The 11,839-nt window shown below is 47.1% G+C and overlaps 1 protein-coding gene across 1 annotated transcript in view; it reads right to left on the reverse strand.

Annotated features, from left to right (window-relative positions):
• Positions 1-11,382: 11,382 nt before the first annotated feature.
• SPACA7 (sperm acrosome associated 7) overlaps positions 11,383-11,839 on the reverse strand; it is a 17,239-nt gene continuing 16,782 nt past the window's right edge. The window contains exon 6 of the mRNA XM_023508913.1: positions 11,383-11,471. Within this exon, the coding sequence (XP_023364681.1) occupies positions 11,383-11,471 (89 nt within the window). The remainder of the gene's footprint in view (positions 11,472-11,839) is intronic.

Here is an 11,839-nt window from a genome sequence, read left to right on the forward strand (position 1 = left end):
GGGGTCTTAACCCTGCAGCTGCAGAGCCCTCCACACAACATGGAGCATGGCCTCTGCACTCTGGCCTTCCTCAGGCCCTTCCCGGATCCTGTCCTTTCCAGTGGTGCAGGGTGAAAGGAAACTGTTCCTACATCCCGAACACCCCACATTCCAGCTATTGTGTCTTGCCTGACAGTGTTGGAGTCCATCTCTTGGTGACACCTACTGCGTGTTTTCCACGCTCTCCCCCAACTCTGTGCTTGCTCACTCTGCAGATGCCATAGGCTCCAATGGTGAGAATGGCTCACACACGTCCAGGGTGGGAAGGTCTCCAATCCTGTTCTCAGTCCAACCCAAGGTCTTTACCTCTAGACAAAAACCATGAAACCCCTTTTCTTTGCTGTGCCTGCTGTGTCCACCTCATGGCTTCCATGTGGCCACCATGATGGCGTCTGCTGCTGTGTTCCCACACTAGCTCCCAGGAAGGCCTGCAGGCCTGTGCAGGCAAGTCGAGACTAAGGGCTTGGAGGTGGGGATGTGGCCTGGGGGAGCTCTTGGCCTCCCTGCACATGTGGACTGTGGCCACGTGTGCTGTGGACACTTGCCTGAGCTTGGACTCTGAAGGGCAGAGTGGCTGCCATTCTGATCTGAGCAATGGAGCAATGGAGGGGCACTGAAGGACAGAGATTGGGACCTCAGCCAGAGCTACAGCAGCTGGACCAGCCTGGGCTCCATCCACCTGTAGACTGTGGCCTCCCCTGCAAGTGCCCAACTGCTAAACAGGATGACAGTGTAGGGAGATGTGATGGCTAATTCTGTGTCCACCTGGTTGGCCCTTGGCTGGGCCAGTATGGGTGTGAATTACTGTCTAGGTGAGATGGACATGAATTCAGGAGGCTGAGAGTCCAACAGAGACACAGCTCTCTGTGAGTGCCCCCCTTTGTTGAAGGTATTAAGACAAGACTGAGACCTCCTAAAGGGGGGATTCTGCCCCTGGAAATGGCTGGGCTTGAAGTGCAGCTGGGGCTCTTCCTAGGTGTCCAACCTTGAGCCCAATTCTCCCAGCATCTGGCCTGCCAGTCTAGATAATCACATGACCAGTTCCCCAAGTCTCTCTGCTGCCATGTGTGTGCACATGTGCATGCGTGTTTGTGTGCATGTGTGTGCCTGTGTGCATGCATTGTGCTTATGTGTGTCTGTATGTGCATGTGAATGCATGCATGTGTGCACGTGTGCATCTCTGTGTATCTCTGTGTGTCTGTGTGTATGTTTGTGCGTGCATATGTGCGCATGCCTGTGTGCATCTCTATGCATCTGTGTGTATCTGTGTGTGCATGTGTGCATCTCGGTGTGTATCTCTGTGTGTCTGTGTGTGTAGGTGCATCTGCATGTACATGTGTATGCATCCATGTAAGTGCATGCTCATCTCTGTGTGCATCTGTGTTTGTGTATCTCTGTGTGCATGTATGTGCATGTGCATTCCTGTGTGTATCTTTTTGTGTCTATGTGTATATGTGCACCTCTGTGTCTGTGCATGCCTGTGCATGCATGTGTACATGCATGTGCATCTCAGTGTGTGTATGTCTATGTGTACATGTCTGTGTGTAGGGACACATCCACATCCCATTGTTCTGTGTCTGCAGGACCCTGACAGATCCAGGCAGTGACTGTGTGTCCCTAAAGGCTATATGGAGTAAATGACAAGGGGTGATGGTCAAGTGTCCTCACTGACATGGGGTTTCACTATTGGGTGGGCAGGGCAAGTTGACCAAAGTCAAGTCCTTGGAGAGCACCTGGACCAGAGTTGGCTCTCCAGGGCAAAGAGGTCTGTCACTTATTCATCATCTGCCTGACGTCCTTGAACTTGTTATTCCTATTTTCAGTCTGAACCGGGCCTTGCAGCCACCTTGAGCTGGGTGCCATTGCCTCCAATTTTAGGTGAGACACCTGGGGTTCCCTCAGGGTACCATGCATTGGTCCCAGGACACAGGGGCTCTGGTGATCCCCTGGGGCCATGCCACCTGGTGGAGCTGTCAAAATCACTTGAGAAGCCGAGTTATCAGTGTCTTGGAACAGAGGCATGAATGGGCTTTCAGAGGTGAAAAACATCACGTGGGATCTCCAGCAGGAAACATTTTCTTACAAATATTTTTAAAGTCTATTTGGCCACTTACGAAGTATGTCTAACTGTGAAAGTGTTTTCTGGGATGGCCGCTTTTAGCCTTTTAAAGACTCAAATGGAATTTTTCTCTTCCCTGTAAAATGATGTAACTCTTTAGTATTTCACAGGGAGCAAACCTGAGTCTCAGAGGTGGCAGCAGGGGTGGAGGCCACGGTGTTGGGCCACAGTGGTCCTGGACCCTCCGTGACTCCAGCCCCACAGCACCCCCTGACCCCCGTTCTGAGTGTGCTGCCAGCATGGGGCCAGCGGCTACATCATTTCTTTAAATTTAAGTCAATTCAAATGCAACAAAATCAAGAACTCAATTTCACAGGATCTGAGTGTTGAGTGGTACTGGCTGCTCTGAGATGGACAGATACACCTATTTCCATGGTTGCCCATGGCGATGTTTACACTGGCCTCAGAGTTGAGGTGCAGTAGGGACCAGGTTCCTGCAAAGACTAAAGGGTTTCACTGACCCCATGGGAAAGGCTTTGCTGTGCCTGAAGGACATGGATTTGGGGGTAGCGGATGTGTGTGAGAAAGCAGACAGGTCACAACTGGATTCAGTGTCACCAAGTGCAGATGCTCAGTAGCAGCAGACTTAGGAGGGCTTCTATGTATAGCAGCCAAGGCATGAATCACAGAGCGCAGGACTGAGGGGGTGGCACAGGGACAGATGCCCTGGACTGTGTGACCATGCGGGTGCATCCAGCCAGCTGTGAGCAATGTCTGATTAGACAACCAGGGTGGCCTGGGGCAGAGGGAGAGGTAGGGCTCCACCACAGCAGAAGCTGCCCATCTTCCCAAGGAAAAGTACAAGGGATTATTTCTGGAGAGAACCTAGGAGCAGCAGGCCTCCCAGCCCACTGACCTGGGGAAAGAGGCACTTTATTCCAGGTGACCAGGAACCAGGCTCACTGAAGAGGAAAACGCCCACCTGCAGTGACAGGGGGCAGGGTGCCCAACTACTAAGAGCTCAAGTCCTGGGAGCCAGAGTTGCAAAGGGAGGCCTGACAGGGGCCATGAGGTGCTCTGTGCTTCCCTGGGGGGAGATGTGGTCAGTTGAAGACATGCGGAGTCAGATGCTCAATCTCTCCTCTTCGTAAGGAAACCACAGTGAGGAGTTCACAAGGACAACAGAGTCCTCCAACTCTTCTGTGTGGATGCTGCAAAAAATTAGCATCTTTTGGAAGGCATTTAAACTCCTGGAATTGATTTAACTATAGAGGGCATGCTTCTGTGAGTGATCTAAATGTGCCCTGATGTGTATTTGGTTAAAAATCCCTTCTAGCTTTGAGCACATCTGGACTCTGTATAAGGGGCTGCCTCATCTCTGTACTTGCCCGAGTTTTCTTTTTTTGAGATTTAAGTCTCTCATTGCTGTCACTGTAGGGTTGAGGGAAGCTTTTGGTCTTTTGACCTCTGAAATGTGGCTCTCATGAACCTAGGATTGAAATCTGTTCATTTAAGCACAGCTGTGGGCTCATGGTGCTGCACCTGTGACAGAGGTGATGTCTTCTGGAACTAGAGCAAGGGGCTGGATCTGGACAAAGTCCAGGTGTGCCACCACATGTCAGCACTTTGTCTTGGTTGTTATGGGGACCTGAGATTTTGGGACTCAGGCTCTCGATGTGCATAGGCACCAGGTCACCCAGGGTACCAAAGATGGGTAGATCCTGCCACACCATCTGAGGCTCTGTGCTTCTAACAACATAAACCTGGTAGAGAAGTCTTCATTACAGAGTAAGTCACATGGTTCACTGAGAGCTGACTCACTTCACAATGTAGAAAAGAAACTTAGGATGATGGATAGGTGTTATTAGCTATGATTCCAGTGCTAAGTCCCAATTCCTTCTCATTGGTAGAGCCCTTACCTGGCAGTGCTCCACCCATGCACACATTCATTCATTCACCATGGATGCACTGAGAAGTTTCTTGGCAAAGCATTTTATCAGAGTAATTTGGGGTCTGGATGTACTCAGGTTCCAACTTGGTTCTTCATTATCTGGGTCTTCTTGTTCTGTTCTAAGACATATACTGGTGATAGAATGCATTCCTCAGGGCCAACTCAGTCCCTGACATTCAAGTCTACCCACAGAGTTCATAAAAGGGCTGACCACTGCTCTTGGGGCTTTGGTTCTTAGCAGGTAATTCCCAGATCTGTGCAAGCTGGAATGGCCAGGGGTACTTCAGAGCCACTCTGCCTTCCTGACGCTGCTGTGACTCTCTCCGCTGGGGCTAACACTTTCTTCTTGGGTGGTTCTAGTCTGTTCTCTCCCTAATCCCACATGCAGAAGTTCTTGTTTTGACTGTTTGGGGCAAAATTGGGCTCTCCTTGTACATTTGTCAGGATGTAGCTGGTTAACTTTCTCTCTCAGATCAGTGATTCTCAAAATTCACTTCTAGGGTAAGCAGCATCTTCACCCTCTACTGAAAACAACTAGGAAACCTGCACAACAGACAAATGTGTGTGCTGGAAAACTACCAAACAGGAAGGACTTTCAGGGTTAAGACTCATAATGAAATTCATTGGTGTGTGCTTTGTACTCCAAGCCCATCACCAGAGGCATTTGCTAATTCTCCTGCATCACGGAATGTTTGAGAAGCATAGGAGAAAGCAGTCATGAGATTTTCAGCCATTTCCCAGGGCTGGTAAGAAAAAAAATGTGACTGAAGTGCTTCTTAGGCAGCCGGGATTTGAGGTGCCAAGATCCCAGAAAGAAGGCATGAGTAGTGAGCCCAACTACCCAGCATGTTTGTCCCACAGAGCATTTGCCAAGTCCTCAGCTATGCAGCCTGGAAAGGGGGAACAGAAAGTGGGGAGCCAAGAGGCTGAGGAGCTAAAAAGAGCTTTCAAGTGGTCTCATGGTATAAAAAGATAAAAGTTGAATTTCATGGGCCTTGGAAAATTCTCTGAGCTTTAGGAATTACCTTTGGAAATCCCATAGGTATAAGAAAAACTACAAATACACCACATGTTACAAAGACTGAAACCCAGTGTCAGAATTGCTCAGTTAAAATAGTCTGTCCTTATTCTAACTAGCTACAGAGCCAAAGACCTTCCAGAGTCTCTATAGTTTTTCATAACAGAATGTCCAGGATTCAGTCCAAAAGTACCATTTATACCAAGAACCCAGGCAATAGAAACAGACTTCTAGGTAATCTAGATATTGGAGTTACCAAATTTAGATTAAACGTAACTATGATTAATATGTTTCAATAATACATATAACACAATGGTGAACTTCACAGAGAAGTGGAACCCATTAAATAGAATCAAATGGAAATTCCAGAATTAAAAAAAAGAAACATAGTAATTAGATTTTAGTGCTTAATAAATAATTAGCCACTGCAGAATAGAGAATTAGTGATCTGGGTATAGGTCAGTAGAAAATGCCCAGATTAAAGCCAAAGAGAGGAAAGAATGGAAAATAAAAAAGAAAATAAGAAAAATATGGGACAGGGTAAAAAACATTTAGCAGTCATAATTGGAGAAAAGAGAAGGAGAGGGAGAAGGCACAGAATCAGTATTAGAAAAGATAGTCTAGAATTTTCCAAAACTTACAAAAGAAATCAAGCCACAGGTTCAAATATCACTGTGAACCCCAGGCAGGATAAATGCAATGAAAACACACCTAGGCCCATCATTGTAAAATGATGAAATGAAAGGGCAAAAAGAAATTCTTAACTTTAGCCAGAGGCAAAAAAGACTCATTACTATGAAAAGAACAACGGTAAAAGACATGACAGCAGACTTCTCAAGGGAAATGATGGACTTCAGAAGACAATGGAAAACCACCCTTAAAGTACTAAAAGAAAGTAATTGTTAATCCAGAATTCTGTGTCTAGTAAAAATATTTCTCAAATTATGAAGATAAAACAAAGATACTTCAGACAAATAAAAACATGATAATTTTCCCAGTAGGTTCACACTTAAACACCAAAGGAGTTATTTTGTGGCAGGGATATATTGCCAATCAGGAGCATTAAAAATACACAATAGAATGAAGAGCAAAGGAAAGGGTACATATGTGGTTGTATCCAAAGGAATATTAGCTGCCAAAACCAACCATACCATTTTGTGGCATTTAAAATACATATAGAATTAAAACTTGCAATAAAATTTATGCAAAAAAATGGCTAATAAAGGAGTTTAGTGTTTTCACATTTTTACATTATTCAAGAAGTGATAAAAGTACTAATTTTAGATTAAAGTAATAATGGATATTATAGTCTCTAACCTTTATGATAATATTAAAGGATTATATAGTTAGCAATATAATAAAAAAGTGAAATCGAAAATTCTTATTCTAAACAAGATGAGAAAAATGACACTTTAGGCATGTCAGGTGAACAAAAAACAAATAGATGGCGTGTACAAATCCAGCTATATCACTAATTACATTTATTGTAAATGGATGGAATATTCCAAGTAAAAGATAAGAAGATTAGATTTTTAGAAAAAGTTCTTCCATGTATTTCCTAAAAGGATAGATGTTAGGTAAAAGTTGAAAGTAATTGGGTGGAAAATGACACCCCTTGTAAATATTTACCAAAAGAAAGTTAGTGTGGCCATATTAATATCAGACAAAGTACATATGCAAGAAGAAATGATACAGATAAAGAGGAACATTTCATAACAGTAAGGGTTAAATCCACCAGAAATAGATAATAATTTAGTCTTTAGGAATCTATAACATAGCTTTGAAATATACAAAGTAAAATTGACATAACTAAAGGAATAAACCCTCATAGTTTGGGACTTCAACAGACTTCGCTTGGTAGCACACAAAAAAGCAATCAGTAAAGAATTTAAACCACACAAATAACCTGACCTCATCAACTTTGTGAGACACTGCACCCAAAGACTACAGCATACCTGTTCCCCTCAAGTTCCAAATGGATTATTTACCGAAATTGGCCATGTATGAAACCATTAAGCAAGTTTGAATCTGAATACATTTAGAAAAACTGAAATCATACAGAAGAGATAAGTATTTTTCAGCATTTTTTCCCAACCCTTAGTATATAGGATGGGAACACTGTGGCCCCACATTCACTGCCCCCTGCCCCACATCTTTGGGGACACTATTTACTCTCCCTGGAATGCCCACTCAATCAGCTGCTGCTGGGCCAGTGGAAGCCTTGCTGTCCCCTCAGGGACACGTCTTTCACATGTCTGCAAGCCAATCCATCCCTTGTTTTTTTCTAGCTAGTATTAATATTTATGGTTTTACTCATAAATTTAGTTTTCAACTATCTTTTAAACCTCCTGAAAGCAGCAACTGTGTGTCTCCTGGGACACTTGAGGGTGCAAGAACTCTCCACAGCTCTTGGCAACCTTGATTCCCCAAGTTTCCCATTAGCTGTTTTTGGTGCCATCCCTGAGAGAGATGTTTTGATGTTGTCAAACTACTAAATCATCCAACTCTCAGCTTCAGAGTTTATGTAATGAAGGATCTCATGTGAACAGGATGGAGTGAGGATAAAATGTGGTCCAGTCAACAATGCTTTTAAGTTTTCTGACCTTACAACTCACACAAATCTGCTCTGCCAGTTCCCCTGGGGACATAAGCAACAGAACGAGGATGCTGGCGACTATCAATGCATCCAGCAGGAAGGGCCTGGCCTGGGATTGAGCCCTGGGCCTGCTGCAGGCCACAGGATGGTGTGGCAATGAGCAGGCCACTAGCATCTCTGAGCCCCAGATGCGCTTATGGGCAGTGGAGGTGGTGCCACCTCCCTGTGTGGCTCTAGGACTCAGTGGCATATATGCATGGAGACAGCTGTGGACCACAGAATACTCTAAAAGTGTTTTGTGACATTCAAACACACAGCAATAAATGAAATCTGTACACACACAGAGAAAGGAGGGAACTCAGATGCCCATGTGTTGGTGAAGGGGCTGCAGAGTGGGGTAGTGGGATAACGTGGAGGCAGAAATATTTGTACCCTGCACTGCTACCAACTGACCAGGTGACTGTCAAGTCAATGTGTCCTCCCTGCCTTAGTTTTCCATCTGGAGTCAAGGGTCATATTAAAGGCTGGAATGTTCCAGCACAAACATTCTCTGATCCTGCATTCTTCTTTTAAAAAAAGGGCACAGCCCAGGATTACAAATAAAGTGGCATGTATTAATTTACTTTTCATCTGCCTTTGAAATAGCCCTTGAGAAAGAATCTTAACCCGTGCAAGGGCTGCAAGAAGCAATCAGGAGTTCTTTACCTGACACTGTTCCAAGACAGGATGTATGAGCTTCCCTGCCCTGCCTTTCTGGAGAAACAGGAAATCATATTTGTCTTGACTGTTTACAACCTGGTCACCTCAAGGAGTTAAGAAAAGACTGTAGTCTGCCCACAGAATCAGTTCGGATAACAAAACTTGTTCAAAGATGTGTCCTGGTCACACACACTACCCCCCCCCCCCCGGAGATGCCACTGTTTGGATAGCCCCAGTGCTGATGGCCACCTCCTGTCCCACGGTGCTGACTGCTACCCCCAAGGCACACAGGTGGACGCGCCTTCCCTAGCCTGGCACCACTCCCTCATAGCGAGAGTTCTGGTATGTGTGTTTTTCATGTGTGCACGTGTTCATTGTCTGGGGTGGAGATTCCTCATGGACGAATTCTTCACAAGTTCTGAGGTTGTGTTTCCTGTAGACAAACAATCTTCTGATGCTCTTATTGCAAGCTCAATATTTTCTTTCTTGTTACCTTTTAAAAAAATCAAGGCACCCACAGACCCTCTAGCTGGACACTTGAATAAACCAACTTCAGTTGGGGTGAATGAGACAAGTCTCCTTCATATGGAATGGCCAAGGACACACGTGGGTATGCATATGTGCTTTTATTCCTAGGGGTATGGGGCAGCTTTTGGCTCCTGCTTGGGGCCTCGCCACTGTGGCCTCACTGGCTCTCTGAGCTCTGCTTCTGAGCATGGTCCTTCACTTCTGTTTGGAAAGAGGAGATTTTCTTTAGAAATTCTAAGTATCCACTCCCTGTCTCCACAGCTCCCAGAGAAACCTGACACCAGTGTCCAGTGTTGCTGGTGTGTGAGGAGTGTCATTGCAGGTGCTGTGTGGACACACATGTTCCACAGCAGATAGTCTTTCCCGCTTCTCTCCCATAAAGGTGTCTGCAGGTCACCCCTCATGGGTCAGTAATACCAAGAAGGCCATCCAGAGGGGGCTGCCACACTGAATCCCTGTTCAGAATCTAGCCGAACAGTGTGCACCCAGGTCTGTGTGGTGCCTTGCCCAGAGTTTTGATGCTGTGGTGCTGGGGAGGGGCACAGGGGATGTATCAAGGACAGGAGGGTGCATGGGTGGAGGCTGTCAGGATGGTCCTGGGCAGAGGACAACTGGAGTTGCTAGCTGAGTCAGGTGGCTATGGTCCCCCAGAGCCTACCAGAGGACTCGGGGCGTGGCAGGTGGGGCATGTCCTCTCTCCTCCCCTCACAGGCAGCTCATTGGAGGTTGTCCCTGTGATGCCCCAGTACTGCCCAGGGACCCATGTCCTGCCAGTCCCCACTGTCACTCAAAGAGCCTTGAGGTGCCTGTTGGATGGCAGGAGCCTAATCAAGCCAGAGGCTCTGCCTCCCAACATTTGAGCTGTAGGGGACTGGGGCTGTATTATCTCTTTTGGGACAGTATCTAAAGCAGCAAAATTGTCCTGTATGACAGCACAGCCTGAGAATGTGCAGCAGGTGAGATAGCCACTAACTGCCTTGCCTGCATTGCTGAGGGATGTACACCACACGCCTGTCTGCACACCACTCTCCTGTCTGAACATCACACCCCTGTCTGCACACCACATGCCTCTCTGTGCACTATATGCCTATGTGTACACCACATGCCTGTCTGCACACCACATGTCCATATGTGCACCACACACCTGGGCACATACCACATGTCTGTCTGCACACCACACATCTATCTCTGCCAAGAGATAGGCACACCTGGGCTGCTGAGTGGCGTAGGATTTCATTGCTCCACAAAGGCAGTGTGGGGGTCAGAGCATCTCTTGGCCTGGGACTGATGACAACTTGTGCAGCAGGGAGGTCTTTGTGATGTGTCATGAGACTGTCCTGGTCAGCATTTTAAACAAAGGACAAACTGGCAGCTGCCAGCCACACTGTGGGCCATCAGGGGCTGGGAGCAGCAACGGACAGACAGAGGAACTGTCTCAGTGGGAGGGAGGAACACCCACTGTCCATGGTGTGCAGCTCCCCAGGCAGAGGTTCCTGCCCCTGGGGGTAACTCCCAAGAACTCAGAATTGTGCCTGGCTGGGGATAGGCATTCCATCAACATCCAGTGAAAGTTGAATGAAATATTCGATTTAAATGTCTCAAGTCTATAAAAAGGGACAACTGTGTTTGGCTCAGCAATAGTTCATTTGTCAATGTCAGCCTGAAATTAACGGTGAGACATGTCTTCAAAAGTGCTGAATGCCAGGCTGGGCAGACAGGCATGTGGTGCGCACATGGAGGGTGTGCCTACAGGGTGAACTACACACAGGGGTGTGGTGTGCAGGCAAGGAGGTGGTGTTCAGACAGATGTGTGATGTACACACAGGCATTTGATGTGTACTCAGGCATGTGGTATGCACCCAGGTGTGTAGGGTACAAACAAGCATGTGGAGTGCAGTCAGGTGCGTGATATACACACATGCATGTGGTATGTAAACAGGTGTGTGGTGTACAGAGTGCTGGGGGTGAGCTCTGAGCCCAGCATGGCATCACATTCAGGAGACTGCCATGTCCACATTAGAGAGGCTGGGAGGACTGGAGGCTGCTTGCCCATGAAGGATTGGCTTGGAGGTGTTCTGGAAAGCTCCACAGAGAATCCTGGGGTGGGGTAGAAGTCACAGGGTCTGCATGGGCCAACTGTCTGGCAGTTAGGAAGCAGTGCAGCATCTGGAATAGGGTGGGAAGGTGGGGCCTGAGGATGTGGAGGAGACTCAGCCAGCAGGGTCACCTGACAGGGATGTGAGGCCTCCCCCAGCCTGGTCACATAGGGCCAACACCTGCTGCCCCAGTGAGGCCACTATGAGGGTGTGGGGTGGCCTGCAGAGCTCTGGTCACTCTGGGCTAAGAGCGCTTCTTTGGTGACACAGCCACAATGGGACTCCATCAGCTCAGCCTATCCCTGGAGCTGTGTAGAGATACACCATCCAGAATAGGCATTTACTTTTCTTCATCCCTAGGGAAATCTCAGAACATGGACACATTGATCTATTAGTTCAATTACCTGAAGTTCTTTCTGTATTTTGAAGGATTTTGTCCAGAACTGATACTCTTTTAATTTGATTAGTTTTTGAACTCTTCTTCCCTGTGGGGAAACATATGTGCAATAGTCAAGTTTTGACAAATAATTAAGGCATGATACTTTGTGCTTTCAGCTTCAGAGAACCATCGACCCTGAAACAAAGTGGACAGTGGGGCTGTGCCCCTGGCCAAGAAGGCCTAGCAGGAGTCTGGTGTCTGCTCACTATCTCTGTGCCTTCTCTGTACACTCCTGGGAGATTCCTGCACACTCTTCTGTACATCATGTGCAGTGGTCATCCCCAGTTCCCACTGTGGGCCAGGGACTCCTCATCATGTGAGATGCTGCCCTCGCACCTCGATACACATTTTCCCCCACAGGCCTGGCTCTGGCCACTGCACAACAGGGGGTGGAGGCTCACATCCAAGCAGCCC

The sequence above is a fragment of the Otolemur garnettii genome, unplaced genomic scaffold (genome assembly GCF_000181295.1).
Source record: "Otolemur garnettii isolate 467f Iridium unplaced genomic scaffold, OtoGar3 scaffold00289, whole genome shotgun sequence".
NCBI lineage: Eukaryota > Metazoa > Chordata > Mammalia > Primates > Galagidae > Otolemur > Otolemur garnettii.